The sequence below is a fragment of the Ochotona princeps genome, chromosome 13, assembly GCF_030435755.1.
Source record: "Ochotona princeps isolate mOchPri1 chromosome 13, mOchPri1.hap1, whole genome shotgun sequence".
NCBI lineage: Eukaryota > Metazoa > Chordata > Mammalia > Lagomorpha > Ochotonidae > Ochotona > Ochotona princeps.
Genome location: NC_080844.1, coordinates 3,840,451 through 3,865,318, shown reverse-complemented (window position 1 = coordinate 3,865,318; position 24,868 = coordinate 3,840,451). Strand labels below are relative to the sequence as shown.

Here is a 24,868-nt window from a genome sequence, read left to right as displayed (position 1 = left end):
ATACCAGACACAAGATCCTTCTTTGTCTTCCCTTCTCTCTCTTACTCTTTTTTTTTTTCCCAAATAAAACTAAAGGAAGTCTTCAACAAAAAAATGTTTTGGGGCCTGGTGTGATAGCGTAGTCGTATGCACCAGGATCCTATATGGGTGCCGCTTCTAATCCCGGAAGCCCCGCTTGCCATCCAGCTCCCTGCATGTGACCTGGGAAAGCAGTCGAGGATGGCCCAAAGCTTTGGACCCTACACCCATGTGGGAGACCTGGAAGAGCTCCTGGCACCTGGCTTCATTTGGCTCAGCTCCAGCCATGGCAGCCGCTTGGGGAGTGAACCATGGGATGGAAGATCTTGATCTCTGTCTCTCCTCCTCTCTGTAAACCAGACTTTCCAATAAAAATAAATAAATCTTATTAAAAAAAAAACCCTTTCGCTTTTGAATTAGAAGTTTTTGAGATTTGAGTGATTCTGTTTAGTTCCAATGAAAATGGAAATACACGGCCTGGCGTAGCAGCCTAGCAGCTAAAGTCCTTGCCTTGCAAGCACTGAGATCCTATGCAGGCGCTTGTTCTACTCCCTGCTTATGGCCTGGGAAAACACTCCAGGATGGCCCAAAGCGCTTGGGTCCGGCAGCCCTGTGGGAGACCAGGAAGAGGCACCTGGCTTTGGATCGGCTCAGCTCTGGCCACGCAGACACTTGGGGAGAGAATCAACGAACGGAAGATCTTCATCCCTGTCTCTCCTCCTCCTGTGTATCTGACTTTCAAAGAAAAATTAAAAACCAGGGGCTAGTGCCGTGGCCTAGCGGCTAAAATCCTCTCCTTGAAGGTGTTTGGATCCTTCTTATATGGCCACTGGTTCTAACCCCGGCAGCCCCGCTTCCCATCCAGCTCCCAGCTTGGCCTGGGAAAGCAGTTGAGGACAGCCCAAAGCCTTGGGATGCTGCACCTGCGTGGGAGACCTGGAAGAGGCTCCAGTCTGCTGACTTCGGATAAGCTTAGCTCCGGCCGTTGCAGTCACTTGGGGAGTGAATTATCAGACAGAAGACATTTCTCTCTTTCCTCCTGTCTCTATTTATCTAACTTTGTACTAAAAATAATCTTGAAAAAGAAAAAAAGCTTAAAAAATAAATGAAAAAAGAAAACATGCAGAAATTATATCTGCCATGCAATGTGCTCACCATGTAATAGTAAAGTTCTCCACAGCACAAGAACTTTACATAAGCTTGTTTTACTATGCCTGATTTATCCCAAGTATTTGTGATGTTTTATAAAGTACGGATTCTGAAGTGGCTTACATGCTCACAAATAGTTTATATTTAACTAAAATTTTGTTACCACAATCTAAACATTTGTTCCCTAAAAAAAGATTCCTTTGTGTTTTCTAAATTCAGTTTTCCTCATTATGAGTTATTTTAAAAAGCCTTAGGCACATTTTCCTGCCATTTTTCAGAAAAGCAGCTGTCGTGGAGGTTCTTACTCTACTTACTTGAGGTTCAAAGAGAAACCACTTTTTGGTAAAGGCTTCTTTACGTTGTCATCTCCACACTGCTTCTCTCTGACGAGTGTGGCTTCCGGATGGCACATCTGAACAGGAATCTGAAGGCGTCCCTGGCAGGCAGTGAGCATCTGACCCTCGCTGGAGGGCAGCATGAGAGAAGCTCACAGACAACAAGAGAATACAAGTGCTGCCCCGGAGACCATTGCGCTTCAGACCTGGAAGTGAAACACATCATTTATGCCTGGCCCACTGGCTGCATCTCACTCACACTACTCATCTGGACAGACACCAAGGTGGGTTACTAGCAGCTGTGAGAAGGCACACAAACCTCTGCAGACTACAGGCCAAGCCTGCACAATTCCGCAGTCACAATGGAACAAGTTCAAGTCCAGGGGACTTGCTACAGAGTATCCTGACACTCTGCCTCACACCATGAGCTACCAACAGGCAAACCCATTTGTTGTAGGACAGGAAGAACAGGTAGGAAGCAACTTGGCTTCCTTGGCTGCCAACCTCCATTGACCAAATACAGTCTTTATGACCCTTCCAGTACACACATGAGCATGCACACACTGAACCCCATGTGACAGATGGGCCTTCCTCATAATATAGGAGGCTTTCTGCCATCCAGAACACAGCAACCACATGAGCCATGTTCATGAATGATGGTGCAGACAAACCACACAATAAAGTCTGAGCCACGGTACTCCGTGATGATGGATCTGAAAAATATGGGATACAATTCAAACACAAACAGTACATGTGACGAATTACTATTTGTGGTTTTGAAGGAGTCTTGGGTTCCTAGGCATTTGGAAGGATACTGCTTTGAATGGAACCAGAGGTCAAAGATAATGTGTATGTAGTCTGTGGAAACTGGATCCAGTCTGAGTATTGTACCAAATGCATGTGTTCCTTCGGAAAACATTAAAACACACACACAAAAGACAATCTCTCTTCATATGTATGCTATTAAAAAATAGAATGTGATATATTTTACATAAAGAAAAATTAATAACTTTTACATTTGACTGTTTCAATCATTTACATACACACACTGAGTTAGTTCATGCTATTTTGTGTTGAAAACAGTATGAGTTTTCACTCATAGCAAGTAAGTAGAGGTCCAAAACTTGACTGCAACTTAGGACTCTGACAGTTTTTATAACACTATATTTGCTTTTTGAAAAAATTTTAGGAGTCTTCCACCAAAAGGCAAAATTCACAGCTCCCTAAACCAAACAGTTCCCCAGCAAAACTGAATACACGAAACAAAAAGGAGGGATCTCCCACCCTCAAATTCCTGATCGGGATGGTTTTGGCCTGTGTGTACATGACTTCATGTTTGCTGAACAGCACGGTTCTCATCCTTCCATGTTTTCTAACTGCTGGAAGCTGCAATGTCTATGTGATAAGAAGATCACACCTCTTCACTTCCAGGACGCACTCAGGGTTATGCAAACTAACCTTGCAGAAGGCTGTTCTAACACTGCCCTGCACATTTCTTACTGCCTCATCTGTGGGAATGTGCGTCTATAAACTAATGAGCTTTGATCAGCAACGTTCACCAAAGATTTTCTCCATCCTGTGGTTTGCTTTAAAATAGCTCTCCCTTTACTCACTTCATGTTTATGCTAAGAACAACAATAACTCAACCCCATCTTCTGGATCCACTAGCATACTCACTAAACCTCCTAATCACTAAACATTCTTCCCTCCCACGAGGGTTAAACAGCCTGTGAGACACTGCTCTCAGTCCCCGTCAGAAACCCAGGCCACACCCACTGCCTTACCAGATCTGCTACTTTAGCCAGGTCAATCATCATGTTAATGTCACACCCACATTCAATGATGGTGAGTCTGCGCTTTTTACCTGTAAATGAAAACAGCTACATTTTACTATTAGGGAACCCCAGGGAAAAGACTTTACACCCATTAATTCCGACACTTTAAAATCACACCCAATAAAATGTTGCATCAGTTGACTTGCGCAAGACAAAAAATATCTGTTCTTAAGAGAACAAGCTGTGTACAGCAAATCACATCTTAGTTTATTTGTTCTGGTTTTTTTTTTTTTTTTTTTTTTTTATTTACAACACTACGAAAAGCCTACCCAGGTGAGTAAAGCGCTCCAACAGGTAAGACGGTGACTGGAAGGGCTCCATGTAGACCATGGCCCCGCTTGTCTGCAGCCCCATCCAATGTCTCTGTGCTCTCATTACAGCTAAGAACATCCACAAACCTAACACAACTACATGTCCACCGACCAACAACCATCCCTGCATCAAGATAAACAGGAGATGACCAAGAATGCCCCAAAGAGAAGGAAAAGTCTCAATCTGTATCACCCCTGTGCCACGAGACTCCAAATTCTACCTCAAGCACAAAACTCAACATCTCCCCTCCACCCCCAGAAAGCACAAGTGCTTACAGCAAAAAAGGAAATTCCCCTCTCACCATCACAAGAACATGTCTCACCAGGGCCAGCGGCACTTAGCACACAGCAGGTGCACACTGTCTGCTACATGAACGGGCTCACCATGACACGCCAGCCTGCCCAGCCCCAACAGCCTCCCCAAGCAGCTCATTGGCCAAGGCCAAATCAACCAGACAAACTAACGCCTGCCACCAGCATGTGTCCATCAGTTTCCCGGGGAACGGGACGTGAGGCTTTAGGCTCCGCAGCAGCACCCCTCACCTGATACAATGGTCACAGGGCCCCTGATCTCTGTCAGCTTCTGCCTGGTGAAGTTCCGGATGAGGCACTGGATCAAAGTGCTCTTTCCAACTTTCGGGGGCCCCATCACCACCACTACTATGGGTGGGGGCTCCAGGGGAGTTCAATCAACCACTGGAATGTGATGCTTTTTTGTCTTCAAATCCTGAGTCCTATTTATTTCAAAAAAGAAAAGAAAAAAAAAAAGCACATTGACTTACACAATACAAAAGAAGGCCCTTGCAAGCATAGATCTCAGACAGAGCAGACAATTGACAGATGGAACTAACTCACTTGGATCATTTCTGGCCCCAACAGTCAACACACACAAGCCTACAGGACTTAGGGAGTGGAGCACTGTAGACAGATCAATCTGTTTCCTAAGTAAAACGGAAACACCGAGGCTGTATATCACTAATGGACAAGAATTGATATTTTGGAGCTAAATTTAATTCTCCTCCTTTCCTGGGTTATAGAATTAGTTACTTGCTTGCTGGGCCTCCATTTTCTGACCTGTAAAATGAGGACAAGAATAATTCCTAAACTCACATGAATGCATAATGTAAGAACTATACCATGATGGTGGGACACACAGCAAGGACTTGCTCCCTAAAGCTATTCAAGTATTCAATACTGCCAATTCAGTATTTCATACAATGACATGAAAGCACCCTAAAAGGGACAGAGGTCGCTTACATTTCAGAGAAACATTTTATTTTATCAATTAAATTCCACCAATGTTTCTCTCTTAGACAAAGTCACCAGCCAGTATGCACAAACCAGCAGAAAGGGCTCACAGGAGAGGAAGCTTCCATGGGAACAGCCGCCCACCGGGATCTGAGACAAGGCACCTGCCGGAAGGCGCAGCTCCTTCAGAGCCACAGCCAACTCCTCAGCCCAAGTGCCAGCACCACCAGCTCCCTGTTCCCACCCACCTGTGGAAGGAGCGTGCCATCCGCACCGCCGACTGCACAGCAAAGGCCTTGGGGTTCCTCCTGCGGGCATCCTCTTCCTCTCCCAGCTGTAGCTCCTGCAGATGGCGCTGCTTCTTCTTCTCGGCCTTGGGCCCACTGTGCTTCTTCCGGTGCTTCTTCTGGTCCTTGGTCTCCATGGTGCGCGCTCAGGGCTGCACAAGGAACTGACTCAAAACTACCTGGCACCGGCAGTGAACACAGCAGCTTACAGTCGGCCGTACCCCATGGGAAAGGACCCCAAATGAACAGAAGCAGCTAGGAACCTGCCCGCAGCATCTCTGCCAGGAGCTCGCCATCCCACAGCTGTGTTTCCATCCCCTCCGCACCCCCCACCGCACAGCCTCGCTGTCCCCACGCAACAGCCAGCACTGCAAGGCCTCCTTGTCCACAATCAGCACCCCACACCCCACGGTCGCGCTCTTCCCACCCCCAGCAGCCCAGTGTTCCCAACTTCAGCACCCCACGCACCGCAGCCGTGCTGTCCCCACTTCAGCACCCTTCACCCCATGGCCACGCTATCCCCAACCACAACACTAAGCACCCTAGGGTAGCGATGTTCCCCACACAGCACGGACACCCCATATCCGCGCAGTCATCGCCCTGCACCCCACAACCCACTGTCCGCACACAGCAACCCACACCCACGGCCGCGCTGTCACTGCAAAGTACCCCCCCACGGCTGTGTCATCCACACCTCAGCACCCCACACCCCTGTCCCCACTTCAGCACCCTACACCCCACTCTCCGCACACAGCACCCACACCCCGCTGTCCCCGCCCTTGCTCACTCACCTCTCCGGAGTCCCCTCTCCAGCAGGTCCCCACTGTCCACTTTCCACTCGGGAGCCGCTTGCTGCAAGCACCGCTCTCGAGCCCCGCGGGAGGCCTCCCCGCGCCGCCCGCCCCGCGCCCACACGCGTCTTCCCAGCACGCCCGCACAGCCCGCCCAACTTAGCCGCCCGAAAGCAACTGCTGCTCCTCCTCACGCCCGCACGCACGCCGCCGGAAGCGGAAGGCGGTCCCACACTCACTGCGCCCGCTGCGGAAACACAGGGAGAACAAGAAAGGGGCCGGCGGAGGAACGCATTGCAGCCGGAAGCAGGAAGCGGGGCCGCTGAGGGGCTGAGCGCGCGCAGGCGCAGTGTGCGCGGGGGTGCTGAGGAGGCTCTGTGTGTTGGCCTGGTTGCTGGGGTGTCCCGCGCCTTGCACCCGGAGCCCCACCAAGGGCCAGGGCAGAGCCAGCTGGATCCTCGCTCAGGGAGGAAACCCCGAAGGAGCCATGTGGAGCCCCAGGCCTGGCGATTCCCATTCGCCCGCTGCAGTGTCGCTCTTTCTGTGCTGTGGAACCTGTCAGGAGATTCGCACCAAGTAACCTCTAAAGTTTAACCAGAAACCAGCACCTTATGCCCACCCCTCAACAGGACCACTCTGAGCTGTCCCCAGCCCAGCCAATCACATGCATTCCTGCAAAACTTGTTGCTGGATATTCCTGCACCCACCACTGCCCTCGAACAGAAGGCAGAGGGATCCTGTGCATGTGTCAATTTCTTTTCTTAAAAAAAAAAAATTGTCATTGGGTCTGGTGCGATAGCATAGCACTTCAAGTCCTTGCCTTGAATGTGTCAGGATTCCATATGGACGTCAGTTCTAATCCAGCTCCCTGCTTGTGGCCTGGGAAAGCAGTCAAAGATGGACCAAAGCCTTGGACTCTACACCCACATGGGATACCCAGGAGAGGCTCCTGGCTTCAGATTGGCTCAGCTCCAGCCTGTGCAGCCGCTTGGGAGTGAACCATCCCATGGAACATCTTCCTCTCTGTCTCTTCTCCTCTCTGTATATCTGCCTTTCCAATCAAAATAAATAAAGAAGTCAATAAATCTTTTCAACTTTTTAAATGAGAAATCAGACACACAAAGAGGAGAGACAGAGAGGAAGACAGAGACAGAGAGGAAGAGCTGTCTGATGATTCACTCCCCAAGCAGCTGCAACAGCTGGAGCTGAGCCAAGGTGAAACCAGGAGCCAGGAGTTTCTTCTGGGTCTCCCAAGCAGCCGCAGATTCCAAAGGCTTTGGGTCGTTCTTGACTGCTTTCCCAGGCCACAAGCAGGGAGCTGGATGGCAAGCAGTGCCCATATAGGATTCTCGCCTATGCAAGTTGAGAACTTTAGCTGCTAGGCTACCACACCGGGCCTGAAAGTCTAACTTTCTAACGGGAATGTAAATTCAGGTGACCATCCTGAAAGTGGCTCAGCCTATCTCTCAGGACACAGCATGCACATCTCCTCCATGCTGGCAGTAGGAACAGACACTGAAAGGCACTACCAGAAAGCTCATAGCACTGGTCAAAAGCGGGGAAACCATTGATGAAAATGTGAAGAAAAGCAGCAAGTTATGTGCCTGGTCAGTGTCTAAATCCTCCCCTTGCAAGCTCTGGGATGCCCAAAGGGCGCTAGTTCAAGTTCCTGCTGCTCCACTTCCCATCCAGCTTCCTGCCTGTGGCCTTGGAAAGCATTAGAGGATGGCCCAAAGCCTTGGGACCCTGCACTCACATGGGAGACCCAGAAGAAGCACTGGATTCTTGGCTTTGCTCAGCTCTGTCCGTTGAGGCCATTTGGGAAGTGAACCGGTGGGCAGGGATTTCTCTCTTTGTCTCTCCTCCTCTCTGATCTGCCCTTCTAATAAAGATTAATAAATCTTTTTGTACAAAATGTGTGTTCAAACCGGATGCATTAGCCTAGTGGTTCAAGTCCTCACTGCCATGCATGCACTGGGATCCCATATGAGTTCTGTTCTAATCCTAGCAGCCCCACTTCCCTTCTGGCTCTCTGCTTGTGGCCTGGGAAAGCGGTAAAGGACAGCCCAAAGCTTGAAACCCTGCACCTGCGTGGAAGACCTGGAAGAGGCTCCAGGTTCCTTGCTTCGAATCGGCTCAGCTCCGGCCATTGCAGCCACTTGGGGAGTGATTCAGTGAGTGGATGATCTTCCTCTCTGTCTCTCCTCCTCTCCATATATCTGACTTTGCTATACTAATAAAATAAATCTTTTTTTTTTAAAGTATGGTACTCATACAGTGGTGCAATATACAATGAATGTGAGTACCAGATGCAGCAATATGGGGGAACACGTCGTAGAATCCATTTAGTTTGACAACAGAGAACATTCACTCTTTCATCTTATTGTATTTATCTTTTATGATGCAGTTCCATACGCCCTGGCATTACCCCCACCGCTTCCCCAGTTCCCTCCTCCTTATTGGTTTCCCCTCTAGTTTTACAATGGGTGTCCTTCATGAACAGTCCTAAGTCCATCACGCTGTGATCGATGTGTTTCCTTCCCCACATTGTTGTCATGGACAATGTCAGAGAGTCCATCATCTTACTCTTAGCATATTTTCAAGTCTTGCTCTGGGAACCCATGTTTGCTCTGGATGCATAGAGACATACAGCACTTTGTCTCCATATCTGAACATATCAGTCTCTGCCACACTTCCATCATATTTCCCCCAAAGTATAGAGCCAGTGAACACAGTGACCACAGTCAGAACTGTTGGTGGACTGCAGGCTGTGCAGCCTCTATGCAAATCAGTATGGAGAATACTCAGACAGCTGAAAATCTGCATTCCATATGACCAGCAAGAGCACATCTAGGAATATATCCAAAGGACCTGTTACACAAGAAAGCAACATGCACCCGCAGGTTCATAGCAGCCCAATCAATAATTGTAAAAACACACAAGCAACCAAATGCCCATCCACAGAAGACTGGATAAGGAAACTCTGCTTCATCTGCTCTACGGAATACTACTCAGCTATCACAAGAAAATGAGGGGCCTGGCAGCGTGGCCTTGCGGCTAAAGTCCTCACCTTGAACATGCTGGATTCCCATGAGGGCAACGGTTCTAATCCAGGCAGTTTCCCTCCCCATCCAGCTCCCTGCTTGTGGCCTGGGAAAGCAGTCGAGGATGGCCCAATAGTTTGGGATCCTGTATCCATGTGGAGCCCTGGAGGAACTTCTGGGCTTCTGGCTCCAGATTGGCACAGCACCAGCTGTTTCGTCTACTTAGGGAGTGAATGATTGGACGGAATAACTTTCTCTGTCTCTTCTCTCTGTATATCTGACTTTGAAATAAAAATAAATAAATCTTTAAAAAAAAAAGGAAAGAAAATGAAATACATTTCTTCATAGGCAAATGGGCCGAACTGGATTCTCTTATGCTAAGGGAAATGAGCCAATCCCAAATGGTCAGATATCATAGGTTCCCCTTAATAAAAGAAAATACAGTATCGGGCCCGGCAGCGTGGCCTAGTGGCTACATTCCTCACATTGAACGTGACGGTATCCCATACGGGCGCTGGTTCTAATCCCGGCAGCTCCACTTCCCATCCAGCTCCCTGCTTGTGGCCTGGGAAAGCAGTCGAGGACGGCCCAATGCATTGGGACACTGCACCCATGTGGGAGACCCGGAAGAGATTCCTGGTTCCCGGTTTCTGATCGGCACAGCACCGGCCGTTGTGCTCACTCGGGGAGTGAATAATCGGACGGAAGATCTTCCTCTCTGTATCTCCTCTGTGTATATCTGATCTTGTAATAAAAAAAATCTTTAAAAAAATACAGTGTCAAACATAAAGAAACAGAGAGAGAGAGAGAGAGAGAGAGAGAGAGAGAGAGAGAGAATAATAAGGAGTGGCATGCATTATATGTACAGTGTGCACCAGGAACTGCTGAGCCAAGGGTTTTGCATGTACGCGAGGAAGCTTCAGAGAGTTCATGGAAATGCAATGAAAGAGTGAGTTTATTTCCATGTAAAAAAATGTTGAAATCCAGGCACATGAGTGTCTCTTCAAAAAGATGATGACAAATGCATGTTAAGAAAAAAAAAAACTATGGAACTGGCACTGTAGGCAGGTTGGGCCACTTCCTGCAGTGCCAGCAGCCCACATGGGAGCTACATTGAGTTCCAACTGCTCCACTTGCAGTCCAGCTTCCTGCTAATGTGCCTGGGAATAGTGGCAGGTAGCTCAAGTATTTAGTTCCCTGCGATCATGTGGGAGGTTCTGCCTTTCAAATAAACATATCTCAAAGAATAGAAAGAGCAATTTCAAAAATCTTCTGTACAAAAATGTGTATTTCATTTCACATTTCTATAAACATTTGTATGTAATCTACTACAACATATTCCTCTAAACCTCTCCATGGCTTTGTGAGACAGGTGGCTGCTACTAGTCCCAGTTGACAGACAAGGCTGTGGGAGGCCATTGCAAGGCCACATGACTCTACTTGAGAGTCAGTGTCTGAATGGGGAGCCTCTGTTCATGACTTCTGAAAGGCTTCCCCCTTCTTCTGACCCAGCTGCTCCTCAGGGACATTCCTTACCAGGTGGTGGCACATCATCCATTTAGCCCAACAGGAGGTGGACAGGCTCAGGAAATGGAGAAGTCATCCACACCTCGTATGGTACCTAGTGACCTGGCTTTCTCACTCCGAGGTGCTGCTGCCCCTGCTCTTCACTCCAACACCTCCACTCAGGAGCCTCACTGCTGTCTTTCCAGACCCATTCAAGAGCCTGGATAAGAAGCTTCCCTCTTCACTCAAGTCCCAGTGCAGGCGGAGTAAGCTGTTAGCACAAGCAGAAGTGCTGGCACGAGACAGCAGAGAGGCCTTGAGCCTTGGGACGCCCATTTCCCCATTTGGAAGAGGTAGGCTAAACATAATAACCCCTGTTTCAAGGACTGTCATTAAGATGAAATAACATTGCTTTTCCTATCTACATTCTAGCTTTCTAGCCAGGAAATCAATCAATCAATCAACCAATGTGTACAGTGCAGCTAGGAGGGGTGAACATTGAAAATACCTAATTAGCTGAGATCACCTTTGCCGACATTTTCATTTTTAACACTTTCCTTCAATTAGTACCCTGTTTTTTAATCGATTTATTCATATTTATTTGAAAACCAGATTTATAAAGAGAAGGAAAAAAAGAAGTCCCCATTTTCTTTCCTTTCCTATTTTTTTCCTTTTTGATATACTTTTAAATGGCTGAAATGGCCAGAGCTTAGTCAATCCTAAGCCAGGAACTTAAAAAAGCTTTTAATTTTAAATATTTTTAGCTATCATAGGATGGGAAGACGATGGGTCAGGGAAAAATGCATGTGATCTGTGTTTCCAAATGTTGTTCCTTCTTCTGATTTTCACTAGGAGGGGTTATTGCGGAGAGAAAATGGCAGAAGTCATGATAACCTCCCAAGTGTCCCAGTCCCCAGGCATGGGAAACTGCCACCCGATATTAACCTAGGGTCCTGATGTGGCACACACTGAGGGATCTGACCAGGTGGCTTTGACAATTTTAAAATGCTGCTGATCTCGCTGGTCCAAGGATGAGGGAACCCTTTCACTGTCCATTGGACATAATCGGCCTTAGAGTCTACATTCACAAAGATATTTCCTAGGGTAGGTGTCCAATTTGTTCTGCCCTCCTTTCTCTTGCACAGTACCAGATGTCCTCTGCAGGCCTCAATGTGCAGCTCTATGTGGATCTGGGCCAGCTGTCCACTACTCCATCTTTTCCACTGAGGAGGACCAGTTCTTACAGGTGGGCCTAAGGACTCAGGCCAAGTGAGCAGGGCCCTGCCAGAGCCCTCACCCCAGGGGCTCATGGACCTGGCAAGTACTGGGCAAGTGGGCCAAGGCCCTGGGCCAGGTTACCCATGCCCCAAGGGATCCCTTGCTCCCAGGGTTCACGGACCCTCAGGCAGGAACTTCTTCCAGGTCTCCCACATGGGTGCAGGGGTGCGAAGACTTGGGCCATCCTCCACTGCTTTCCTAGGCCATAAGAAGAGTGATGGAGAGACACAATGCAGAGGCTGAGAGGTTAAAGTCCTCGCTTTGAACGCACCCGGATCCCATATGGGCACTGGTTCTAATCCTGGCAGCCCTGCTTCCCATCTGGCTCCCTGCTTGTGACCTGGGAAAGCAGTAGAGGACAGCCCAAAGCCTGGGATACTGCATCTGTGTGGCAGAACCAAAACAACTCCTGGCTCCTGGCTTCAGATTGGCTCAGCACCGTATGTTGTAGTCATTTGGGGACTGAATCATTGGACGGAAGAACGTCCTTTCTGTCTCTCCTCCCCTCTGTATGTATGATGTTGCAATCAAAATACATAAATGCTAAAACAAAGAAGGGAGATGTATCAAAATTGGAAGCGCTGGGATAGAAATGGTTCTCTTACAGGATTCCGGTGCTTGCAAGATTAACCTGTTCTGCCAGCAGGACAGACCCCAGCTACTAGTTCTTACAAATGCCTTGGAAGTAATGCATGCAATGCTGAATAACTGGCACTGGACAGCTGAGAAAACTCATGAGAAAAAGCAGCAGTACTGCCGCCTCCCACTGCCCAAGGCTCTGGGTGCTACGTGTCCACGGCAGTCCCTTCCCCTGGTGGGATTCTGCCACTACCCTGGCACATACCCAGCAGGCCTGGTGCCCTCTCCCTGGCCCAGGAGGGGAGGAGCTGGGCTCTGGGAGGTTCAGCAAGACAGGGAGAGCCAGGGCAGTAAGCAAGGGGCCCTGGCATCAGGACAGCCCAGGACAGAGCACAGACATGACCAGTGCTTGTCCTGAGCAGGGCTCTCCAGGGGCTGGGTGTGTAGAACCTAAATGCACGTGAGGAAGCAGGGGAAGCTCGGCTGGAGCTGGGTGTGAGGACACAAAACAGGAGCAAGTATGTTCAAAACAAACGATTTAATGCAGGGTCAGATCATGGGTAAAGGTCTGAGGTTCGGGGTGAAGAGCTTGCCGGCCAACGGGGCCTGGCATAGTACCCTGAGTGTGGGCTGTTCAGGGCACTCTAAACAACCATGAGACCCGAATGGTTTCAGCGCATGAGTTGGCCAAGGGTGACACCCCTCAGGGAGAGGGGACAGAAGACCCTGAAGGGAGCTCTTTGCATCATGGAGGCCAACACGGAGAAATAGGGTGTGCTGTGAGCCCACTCTTGCAGCATCCTGGAGAGCTGCAGCTGCCTCAGGGAGCGGATGGCAAGGCAGCTACTGGTAGGCGAGGGCACCCAGGGCTGTGGTCCTCGCAAAGCAATGACTCCAGCAGGCTTCAGGCTGGGACTGTCCCCGCGGTAAGGTGGGCTGCCAAGGACGCTCTTTAGGTGTGAGGTCTTGAGCCCCACCGCTGGGGCTGCAGGTGAATGAATGAGAACAGGTACCAGCCAGACTAGGGCAGGTGTGGAAGGGGCCACCAGGCCCTGCTGGCTACGCAGCACAGTGGACAGGCACCCTGTGCCTTTGGCAGTCACACTGAGACAGGAGTTGCTGGCCCAGGTGGACAGCCTTCTCCCTTTCCATGCTCTCCCGCAGTGCGGGGAGATGTCAGAAGATCCCTCACACTCGGAGGTCACCCCACAGGAGCCGGAGCCCCGGCCCTTGGTGTTTCCTTCTGTAGAGTTCTCAGCCTCCTCCTCTGGGCTGCTCTTCAAAACCATGTGGAGAGAGGAACTTTCAGGATGAGCAGTCCCCTCTGGGTGAGAAGTTATCTCCCTATTCTGCTCACACGAGCTCTCTGCAGTCATATTGGAAGGTTTCAGTATCTTTGGAGGAGGCATCTGCTCTAGGGAAACACGTGGCAGCCCCAGACACAGGCTGCAGGACTCATTGGGCTTTGCTGAAAGGAAAAGACAGAGGTTGGCTGCTCTACCTACACCATGAGGCCTGAGAGTAGGGTCCCTGGGGACCTTGACACATGGGGTAACACTGAGGACACCCTCTAGACAGATGACCCCCAATGGAAAATATGTGTATCTTGAAACAGGACAGTGTTGGGGACACCTCAGGCTATGCCGGACACACCCCTTGGGGTGCATGGCCCACCTACCTGCCTCTCAGTCTAGCTCTGGGGACACCTGGCATCCCCTCAGGACCCAGTGAGGTTCCTGTAAGCTGACCCCCAGGTTGCCCTGTGCCCTGACATGGGAATGGCTTAGTAGGCGCACTTGTGTCCCTCCTAAATAGCAGGGATGGAGGTGACTCCTCAGGTGCCAGAGGTCGGAGCTGGGACTTCAGGACAGATGAGGCCACAGGCAGAGCACTTGGGGTCAGGGCATACACCTCACAAAAGGTGGCAGGGCTGAGCTGTGTCCTCTGCCCTTGAGTCACTGCCACCCAAGCACAGAGCACTGGCTCTTAGCTGCAAGACTCACATTCAGCATCTCTGTGCCCGAAGACACAGGAGCGCACCTGCTTGGATGCACAGCTGTGCCTCACCAGGACATGCACAGGCCTGCACCTGGGCCTGCCTCTGCAGCCTCCACACTTAGACAAAACCGTCTCTGTTCTACGTGCCCATCCAGGCTCTCAGGTCAGCTACAGCAGCAAGCATGGACAAGCCCCAGGACCCTTCCTACCATCTCACACAGGAGGGTGATGCTCCAGGTCATGCTGCCCTCTGTGTCCTCAGAGACATGGGCTCCACGCTGGGCCTATACCCCTGCATTCAGCTACACCCTGGTGTCTGCCCTGGGAGCTACAGTCCCTGCTTCTGCAGTCCCTGCTTCCCAGGGCACCTGGGCCTTCCAGGGGATCTCTGATGGTTGGAGCGATCCAGCGCCTACATACCTTGGCCACCACTGCACAGAGTCAGCCACAACCCCATTTCCCTCCATCCCTGCCAACACCTCTGTCCTATGAGGATCCTGGATGCACACAGCTGTTGACATCATGCTCTGCACCTGTGTTGGTCCCAATCAGGGAAAGGCCACCCCAGGCCAGGCAGGACCACTGCTCATGTGGCTCAAGAGTGGGAGTCCCAGGAAGGCCCTGCAGTCCCAAGAGGGCTCTTTTCCTGTCCTGAATTGGGGTGCTTAAAGCAGGGTCTGGCCTTCACCGCCACAATGACTTCAGCCAAGGACACAAGTCTATGAAGGCCTTTAGGACACCCCCACAGCCTGGTCCACAGGCATCGGGTGCTACTGAGGTGAAGCAGGCCAGCCATCACCCCAACCCTCTCTCGACCCTGAGGAACACATTGGGATTGCCTGGGGCCCAGCCAGGCCTTGTGCTCAGAAGCTTCTGGAGCAGAACTGAGCAGCAGGGCGAGACCAAAGGTGACACAGAAGAGGGAGAAGGCCCTGGGGTCTGATGGCCAGCCCTGGGCCCTCCAACCGTGGACACACCCAAGGGAAATCAGGCTGAATTCCTGTGCTGGACTCACCTTGGGGAGGCAGGAGACAGTGCAGCTTCCGCAGCTCATGCTTTGAGGCCTGGAGCTGCTTGATGACAATGTCCTCGCCCGGGGTCCAGACTTGCTTCAGGCTCTCCTGGAGGAATTCCTGCAGGTGGTCCCTGGTCATCTTCAGCAGGCGCTCTAGGCATGAGGGAGGGTGTGAGGCTGGGAGAGGTCACAGGGGTTTCCCACAGCCAGGACTGCTGATGCTGCTGGGTTACCCAGAGGTGAAAGGAGGGGACTGACGAGGGGAGAATGCCCTGCCAGGTCTCCCTGTGGACTGTGTGCTTGGCTGATGTGGCGTAGTGCAGGGGCATCCAGAGCCTCTCCCAAGGTGCCCGAGAAGCAAGAGGCCACATCTTCCTGGCCTCCTCCCTGCTCACTTGTGATGGATGGACACGAGGACCCAGTTCCTCATCCCCAGCACCCTGCCTTCTTGGGGCCTGAGGACTTACTTCTGTGAACCTTCAACATCGTGTAGGCCATGGTGGTGAGCACATGCTGCCCTTCCAGGACGAAGATGTCCCACATCCTCAGTGCCAGGGGGAATGGAGCCTGGGGGAGAGAGCAGGGCCTGAGCAGGGCCACAGTGGGGAGGGTGTGCAGGCCCTGACGAGGGAGTGGTGATCACAGCAGGCCCCAAGCTCTATCACGGGAACTTATCCCACTGCTGGGTGGGACCATGTCTGCTGGCTAGTTCCCAGCTCACTGAGGGCCTGAGGCCCAGAGAGAGGAGGGGTGAGACCTCAGGAGCACAGCCAGGACCCAGGGATCCAGCAAGAGCTCTGTGCCCTTGGAGCCATGGGGGATGCTAGAGACCCCACACCTGGTTGAGGGTGAGGGCTCAGCAGGGTCAAGTCCAGGCTACCTTCCAGGAGTGAGGCGGCATTAGCCCAGCAGCATCTTGGGGGACAGCCCAGGGCCTTGGGGATCTCCTGCCTCCTCCTGCAGGGTTCTGGCCTTCACCAGGATTCGCAGCATGTGTGTTCCTGGGACCTGTCCCTTCCCTGCTGGCCCTCAGCCTTAGACTCAACCTGGCAAATCCTGAAGGGCAGGGCAGCTGATTGGGTACAGGCTTGGCCCTGTATACTGTCTGCTGGGACTGTGGGGGCTCTTCTCTGCTGTGGGCAAGTGGACACTGGTGTGGGAGATTAGTTACTGAGGTAGGAATTCCTCTGGGTAAGGTGTCACTGGGGCTGCACTTACCACATCCAGAAAACACTGAGTAAACCAGTGTGCCGTGCAGTCCTGGAGGTTGAGTCCCTGCTGCTCCTGAGGAAGAGGCAGAGGGAGGTGAGGGCCAGAAGCAGGCCTGAACTCCCCCTGGCCTGAGCCCATGGCAGGGCCCCAGGGTGCGGCAAGCCCAGCAGCAGGTGTCTGTGCTCCTCACAGCCACACAGGCTCCTGAAGGGAAACTGCCACCAATCTCTTCTCCTTCAGGAGAGTCTCCCTTACATCTATGCAACCCCAGGGACCATATGCTGCAAAGGGTAACAAAGGCCCCCACTGCCACACATCTAGGTGATTGGAAAACCTTGTTGAATGAATGACTTTCCCACACCAACAAACGGGCCTGAGAGCCTATTGTTACACCCCGCCCCACCCCCACCTCCCCGCCCCCCCGCAGGTATGATTGCGGAGCCCTAGTAACAAGTCAAGGAGGCCCTTTGCTCACCAGGTGTTGCTCGAGAGCCGGGAGGGTGCGGTGCACAATATCTCCCAGGTGGTTCTGCAGTGTCTTCAGCTTTGGTGATCCGCGTGTGTAGAGACCTGAGAAGGATCAGTCCCCAGCCCTTGGGTCAGAGCTTCTACCCAGGAAGGCAACACAGCTACAGGGAGGAGCAGATCCTGCTGAGCACCCAGGGCTGGGAGAGGCTCTCAAGGGGCAGGAGGGTGGACAGAGAGCCGGGCCGAGAAACCTTAGAATGTGGGTGCATGTAGGACTGTGTGGGATCCAACCCAGACTGCCCCCAAGTGTCTGCTGGGAACATATTCAAGCTGGGTACCTTACAACCATTCCAACAAGCAGGAGTGAGAAGGGGGTGACCTTAGAGGGGATGCTGCCTCCTGGAGTATCAGGTGTGGCTTAGTGGCGGGTGTGCATGTAGACCAATGTGAGGCACAGAGGCAAGTGGAGACATGAGTCACGTGGACACAGACAGGACTCATTGGCCTAGAGATTCCCACACACAGGACAGTAAGGGAAGACTGCAGGATCATGGGGAAGGCTTGAACAGCTCAATAGAGGAGGCTTCTGCTAGCCCTGGCTTCTCAGCAATCCTCCAAGGGGAGATTGGCTTCCACACCCAGGGCATGACAGTGAGGATTAAAGCTCTAGTCATGTGGATTTGTGTCCATGAAGTAGTGGGCTGTGCAGGGAGCCCACCCTTCCCATCCACCTACCAGACATCGCATATTTCTTGTTCTCCATCAGCTGGACCAGAGCCCAGAATGTGTCTTCCTCGCTCAGCCACATCAGCAATAGCGCCACTAGATGGCTCAGGCCTTGGCCACAGCCCACCTCCTGCAAGAACCCAGAACAACGTTCAGAGACCTCTCTGGCTGGGGTAGTCTCCGATGGGTTTGGCCACCTTCCTGGGAGGGTTTCGTCATGCATGGAACGGAGTAGGAAAATGTTGGAGGGAGCCACTGGTCTCTCTTGTCCCTGGGTGCCATGACTTTGAGCACTGGAGCATACACCAGGTCTCAGAGTCCCTGGAGAGAAGCCTTCAAGGCCAGAGCACAGGCAGTGACTGGGGAGACCAGAGGCAACAACCCATGTGCACCTCCTAGATCTCAGGGTGGGGCAGGCAGCTGTGGGAATCCAGTCTCCACCCCACAGAAACCCCTGGAACTCTGTGCTCTGTGTGTGCACGCTACAAGGGCACCATTTCAGACAGGAGGAAGAAGCAGCAGGGTTAGGCCTGCACGGGCTAGGAAAGAGAATGGACAAGGCCTGGGTGTGGATCCAGGCTGCCTGAATATGTCTCCCACAGGCATGCGACAGGGTGCCTGGGACAGGTCAGGAGGATGGGAGGCCCAGACCTTGCTGGGGTCAGCTGAGGAGTCTGGCAGCCGTTCCCTTCATGGGAAAGGTCTGAGTGGGTGGGCATGGCTGTGGCACTTGTGGAGGGGAATTCAGACCAGTGGCACCTGAACAGGTGACTGACGGGTGCAGTGGCATCAGGAGGATCAAAACTCAACAAGGAACAGCACAGCACAGTCACCCAGGTTGCCCATCAGCCTATGGAATGCCGGTACTCAGTGGAGCATCACCAACCCTGCCTGCATCTGGAATATGAAGCACAGTCCAGGAGCAAGGAACAACTTTACCGTTCTGGAACGTGGGCTTGGTCCCAGGGAGCCATTAGCTTGGTCTCTACACTTGCTCCTTCACTTGTGGTTTGGAGAGGCCCCAACAAGGCAGCCTTGGCTCTCTGTGACAAGGTTCACCCTAGATGCGCAGCCTGGGTACAGGACCTGCGGAGCTGATCCAGGAATACTCACAGGGTTGTACACGGTGTAGGCCATCAAAACATCAAGCAAAGCCTGCTGCCTGTAAGAGAGAGGAGGGGTGGTGTTTCCTTCCCTGCTGAGGCTCTCAGTGCAGCCCTGCCTCCCTGACACTGCCAGCCCACCAAAGGCCCGGGACACTTCTCTGCCACAGAAGCCAGGATGTACTCAGGGCACTTTGGTTGCTTTGTTTTCTTTTCATTGCACTCTCTCCACAGGGTCTTTTGGCAAGGAATCAGAGTTTGCTGCAAATCAAGACACTTGCATCCCTTTTGTTTCTGTTGTAAATGAACTGTTCTGAGGTTTGTTGCTTAGCCTCTCCCAAGAACCCCATCTCCCCAGGACCTTGGCTCCTCCTCATCCCTAGGGCCCCTCCAGCCCACAGGCCTCACCTGGCTCCATTGCGTTCTTGGAACAGCAGGTGATTTCGGAAGCTCCCTCGCACAGGCCAGTTGATCTGGTCGAATGGCGTTGACTGCAGCCTGGACTGCTCCTTCATTGCCTGCAGGGCAGGGCGAAGGGCAGGAAGGAGCCTGAAGAGCAGGAAAATGCCCCCTGCCACGCAAGCACCCCACATCCACACAGCTCTTCAGGTGTTGGGGAGGGCTCTGCAGGAAGCTCATTGCCCTGGGCATCTGGAGTCTAGGGAGGGTCTGGGCTGCTCACCTCACCTTAGCACCCATGTCACCCCCAATGCCCAACAGCCCTGCACAAGGAACCGTCCAAGGGTCTGCACAGTGAGTGTCAAGCCAGCAAGGTCCCTCTGTAGTACACCCTGCCACCCATAGCACGTCCCAGGTGCATCTCCACCTCAGCGACCTTCAGGCCCCAGAGCCTCCTTACAGCAGCTCAGGTCCTGTCTGTCCCAGCATGACGAGCTCTCAGTGCTGTCCGTGTAAGTGGGGCCCATCCCCATCAAGACATCACAAGTTGCCCTTGGCGCTGAGCCTTCTCTGGGCAATGATTAGTCTTCAAGTTTAGGTCCAAGGGTAGCACAAAATCAAGACATGGGAGGGCAAGCCTGGCAACACCACTTGGACCCTGCTCCCAAGATCCACGGGAATCAAGACAGGATGTTTCCTCAGGCTCCAATGCAGCACTATCTACCACAGGGGACCCAGTTACCTGATGCCACCTGGCAGGTCAGGTGTATTGTGGGCTGAGCGCACAGTCATACCTTGTACTTCCCCACGTTCTGGGCTTTCTTCGTGTTCACATCAAGCATTAGCATCCAGATGCTTCCCCGCACCTGGCTGGGGATTCCTTTGAAGCAGCTCCGATGGAACTGCAGGGAGGAGCAGATCAGGTGAATGGGGCCATGGCTGCTCCGGGAAGGGTGTGCAGCGGGAGGCGTCAGGAGGGGGAAGCCATGGACTCTGTGCTGTGTCAGCAAAGGGAGGATCTGCCTGGGCCTGATGACCAAGGTTAGAGGAGGGGCTGGGCTGAGGACCCAGGCTTGCTATGCACTGCCTGCTCCCTATGGAGCATGAGGAGGCATGTTGGTCCATGTCTGGGACTTGTCCCAGTGGTGACACTGGACTGTGTACCAGGAGAGTCACCTGTGATAACGGTAAAGGGGTGCAGGTGACCCATGTCTACGGCAGGACAGTTGCCCCAGGCTTTTGAGAGGCAGGTGTCCAGTCCAACAAAAGCCACCACCCATCCCTGCTCTGCTCCATGTGTTCCCCATGGACCCTCCCTTCATGGTACCTTCTTGCTGTCACAATATTTGGTATAATTCTTCAACATTTTGACCCACTTTTGGAGTCTCCGAGTTTCCATTTGTTTCTGCTGCAAAAGGAGGATGGTGTGAGGTCAGCTGCTGACCCCGGAGGATGGCCCCTGGGTGCCACTCTGGAGCCCTGGGAGGACTCATGGGAGGAGAAAGGAAAGGTGCAGACCCTGAGCCCTGAACCCGTTGCCTCTGGGGGTGGAGGGGCGCCTGTGGCCTGGACTCTGTCACAGCACAGCCTTTTGTCAAGGCTGAGTTCCCCAAACTACAGTCAAGGCTGTCACTATCACACCATTGGGTCAAGGTGGCTAGAGGCCAGGTTCCCCAGAGCTGCAGTCAGTTTGGGGACAGGTGATGAGTTAGTGTCCCCACTCGGGCCTGTCATTTCTGCATGGGCAAAACCTCAAGGGGCTTCAACTGTCCACAGCCAGGGACCCCTGTGGCCCCCTGAGAACATGCCCCGGGCCAAGGACTCCTTCTCACCTTAGTCCCCAGGACACTGTCCTGAAGCAGCATCTTCTCACTGGAAGGGGAGAGGCAGATGTGAGGGAAGGTTCCACACACACACTTCTACATCCAAAGCAGGCTGGGGAAGAACCAGTGTCCCACCTCAGTCCAGGCAACAGAGAAGGGAAGGGAGGAGGCAACCATGCTGCCAGTGCACAACCAGGAGTGGCCTTGACCGTGAGCACAGGGCATCTCTGCTCAGGCACCCACCCTCACAGTCCATGGGGGCTCCATGTCCCAAGACAGGCCCAAACTCAGGAGTGCAGCAGGCCCCCTTGGCAGCTGCTGGGACAGTGCTCTCTTTTTTTTTTTTTTTTTTTAATTTTGTGTTAAATTTTTATTTTTTTTTTTAAAAGATGATTTGTGGTGCAGCAAGCAAATCCCCCTTCTGAAGTGCAGGCAACCACTATGGGTGCCAATTCAAATTCCAGCTGCCCCTCTTCCGATCCAGCTCCCAACTAATGACCTGGGAAAGTAGAGGAAGATAACCCAAGTGTTTGGGTCCCTGTCACCCTCATGGGAGATCCAGATGAAATTCATGACAATGCTCTCTTGAGGAGGGACAGGCTGCCCTGGGCTGAGGGTCTGGGTGTGACCATCAGCCATCCTCAAGAAGTGATCTGAGGACTCAGCAAATCCAGCACCTGCCCTGCAGTACCCAGTGCAGGGAGGGTGCACCTGCCCATGAACAGGACACCATCACACCCTTCCCTGGTGTGTCTCCCTTGTTCACCTTCCTCCCTGGTGCACTTGTCACCCAAATGTGAGCTCCCATCCATGTCCCTCATCTGACAGCTGAGACCAGGACCACCCTCTCTGGACACTTTTCCTGTCATACCGAGGAGCCAGAACCAGCCCTGCTTAATCCTGGTCCTGAGGTGAGCCAGAAGGACACATCCTGAAGCATCTCGAGGTTCTGCCCCTCCTGGTGACCTGAGCCCAGCACCCCAGCTACAGGGCTTCTCTTACCCTGGACAACTGGCTGAACAGCCTCAAACTAGGTCCTGTACCACAATGACCACTCTCCTCCCAGCACAGCCAGAGCTCCTGTGCCCTCACCTGCAAGCCCCCCAGCCTGGTATCTCTGTTGCAACCTGTGCTGGGTAGAGCCCTGGAAGTCACAGCCCTGGCTTTCCCTCAGGCCTAACCCTTCAGCAGGACTTTAGCATGGCCACAAACACCCAGGATGTGTGCTCCTCTGCCAGGCTTATATGCTGACACTGGATGCAGCAGTGGAATGCAGATGCCCAGGCTATGGGCCTTGGAAACAGAGCTGGACCCTCAGGTTACCCTCTGTCCTCAATAAAACAGGCCTCTGAGTGTCCAGCTGCTGCCCCATGTCCAGCTCGGTCCCTCCCTGAGTCCTGAGTCACTTGCTGGGTGTCTCTGATCTGCTCCAATGCTGACCAGAGCCTGCACTGTGATTGCAGTGTGGGCCGAAGTAGGGACCTGGGGACAGGTGTTCAGCCTCAAGCAGGACACACTGAAATGGTTCCCTGGCCTGGAAGGAGCAGGGCTGCGAATGACTCACTGTAGAAATCCAAGCCTGTCTGGGAAGAGGCGGCCGCTGTCATCATCCTCTTCTTCAGGCTCAGATAGAGCCACACCTTGGTGGCCCTGCAGTCAAGAGGGAACGGGGTGAATAACCAGGGTGCTCAGAGCCCCTCAGAGCTGAACCACTCTCCTCTGTGCCCGTAGAGTGGCTGGTTCATGCACTCACAGACACACACTTCAGGCAGGACCCACCTCCTCTGCCCAGCACCCTGGTTGTACCTGCTCATATTTGGCAATTGTCGCTGCTTGCTCACGGTCCCGTCGGGCCCTCACAGCGACCATGCCCAATCTGGAAGACAAATGGCCAAATGTGACCCAGCCTAGCAGAGTCATGGGGACTGCGGTCTCACATCTGTCCCCATGATCACAGAAGGCACAGCCCCACACCCGAACCTGCAGGCCCATGGTGGCCTGGAATGAGGATGCTGACTTGCTCAGGGCATGTGGACAGAGGGAAGATGGGGCAGGGACAGCCACCCTCTAGCCTCACCTGCCCAAGGAGGACACTCCTGCTCTGCTTAGCATCCAACTAATAGGAGAGCCACAACTCAGGTCAGAGGTCTCCCGTTCCACTCCCACATCCAGGGCTCTCAGAGCAGTGTCCTCTGCCCCCCACCTGACATAACATCTGTCCATAGGTTGGACTCTTGAGCCCATGACCCACATAGACCCACACGGACCCACACTAACACACAGCACAGCCATGAGAAAGGACAAGTGTAAACAAGTCCTACTCACAGGTCTCCACTGAGGGCTTAGGGCCATCACCCATGCAAACAGACAGCTGAGATCAGTGTCACCCCCTGGGAGTGATGGTGCCCATGCCACAGCACACACAGAGCTCACGTCCCACTCACCTCCATCGCGAACCAGTCTGCATCCTTCAGCTGTGCTCCAGCCTTCGCTACCAACAGCAGTTCAGCAGCTCAGTTGATGCACTACTGGCCAGACTGCCTCATGTCCCGGTTTAAAATTCCCAGTGACTGTGATGTCACGGCATTTTGCCAGCCAATCACGGGGCAGCATCTGGCATGCGGCCCAGGGTTCTAAACCATGGCTTCACTAACTGCCACTAGAGCTGGAGCAAGTGGCCTCCCCAGGGCCAGTTGAAGAGAGAAAGCTGTGGCTGGGGTCCCATGGACCCAGGGGTGCCAGTGCCCTGTACCACCTGCTCAGATACTCCCACATGCCAGGAAACCTGCACCTCAAGCTCTCCTTCCTTTTCCTGCTTTCATTAGAGTGTACTACAAGTGTGAAAGCATCTTCATGTACATAATGATAAAGTTTTACCTGAAAGCAAAGTCCTAGAAAGGGAATGAGAAAAAAAAAAAAACCACAGGAAAGATCTTTTCCATGTGTCAGTTACCTCCCCAGAAGATGACAACAGGCAGGTCTGGGCCAGGCTGAGGTCAGGAGCCAGGAGCTTCAGCTGAGTCTCCCACAAGGGCGTAGATCCACAGCACTTGGGCCATCTTCTCCTCTCGCCCAGGCACATTAGCAGGGAGCTGAGTCAGGAGTGTGGCAGCTGGAGTCCAACCACTGCCCACATGACATGTCTGTAGCACAGGCTTCTTCCTTCTGAACCAAGTCAGCACCGGGTAATCCACACAGGCCTGTCCATATGATATGGTCTAGGCATTCAGTAGTTTAGGGTCATGAGTCTGGAAGACACACTTTCCCCACCAGGGTAATAGTTTTCACCCACCATGTATCAGTTTGTCAGTTAGTGTGTACCCATCATCACCTGGGCCTGGCATGTGGAGGGCATGGCAGGGTTACACTGTGATTGGCCACACCCTCTCAAGCCCTAGAAAAGTCCATAGAAGGAGGGGTTTAATCTCTCTTGGCCCTTTTGGCCCTCTGGTGCTGCTTCATGCCTTGGGCTTTTCTCTCTTCAGCTCCTCTCCCCTGCTGTCTTGGGTCTTGCAGGCAGAGTCTAAGAAAGGGAGCAATTTCTTTCCCTCAGGATACAATGTATCCTCTCTCCCTCACCCCTCTTCCTGTTTCTCCACTTTAGTTTCTGTTTCACTCTCTGAATAAACTTTTCCACTTGTTTCTGCTGTGTTGGTTTCTGCAGCTAAAAGGCTTTCTAAGTAAAAGGGAAGAGCCTAAGAACACCTAGGCAACACATCTTTGGCTGTGACTGCAATGTCCTG

The 24,868-nt window shown here is 52.5% G+C and overlaps 1 protein-coding gene and 1 pseudogene across 1 annotated transcript; both read right to left on the bottom strand.

Moving 5' to 3' along the window:
* Nucleotides 1-4,189: 4,189 nt before the first annotated feature.
* LOC131481641 (ribosome biogenesis protein BMS1 homolog) lies at nucleotides 4,190-5,320 on the bottom strand (annotated as a pseudogene).
* An 813-nt stretch (nucleotides 5,321-6,133) lies between these two features.
* Nucleotides 6,134-23,867, bottom strand: LOC131481758 (USP6 N-terminal-like protein). Its single transcript, XM_058671882.1, has 15 exons — nucleotides 23,570-23,867; nucleotides 22,932-23,001; nucleotides 22,690-22,775; nucleotides 21,135-21,174; nucleotides 20,630-20,710; nucleotides 20,097-20,204; nucleotides 19,312-19,421; nucleotides 18,914-18,962; nucleotides 17,810-17,930; nucleotides 17,082-17,176; nucleotides 16,613-16,678; nucleotides 15,862-15,961; nucleotides 15,395-15,547; nucleotides 13,171-13,366; nucleotides 6,134-6,221 (listed from the first exon to the last, which is right to left on the bottom strand). The coding sequence occupies exons 1-15, from the start codon at nucleotides 23,590-23,592 to the stop codon at nucleotides 6,134-6,136; spliced, it is 1,386 nt and encodes a 461-aa protein (XP_058527865.1). The 5' UTR covers nucleotides 23,593-23,867.
* Between the last annotated feature and the right edge of the window lie 1,001 nt (nucleotides 23,868-24,868).

Excerpts from the sequence above, each read along its gene's own strand:
- LOC131481758 (XM_058671882.1), bottom strand. The coding sequence starts at position 23,592 with ATGCAGACTGGTTCGCGATGGAG. Across the intron at positions 23,002-23,569 it reads CAGACTGGTTCGCGATGGAG|ATTGGGCATGGTCGCTGTGA; the intron begins GTGAGTGGGACG and ends TTTGTCTTCCAG. Across the intron at positions 21,175-22,689 it reads GACAGGCTTGGATTTCTACA|TGAGAAGATGCTGCTTCAGG; the intron begins GTGAGTCATTCG and ends CTCCCCTTCCAG.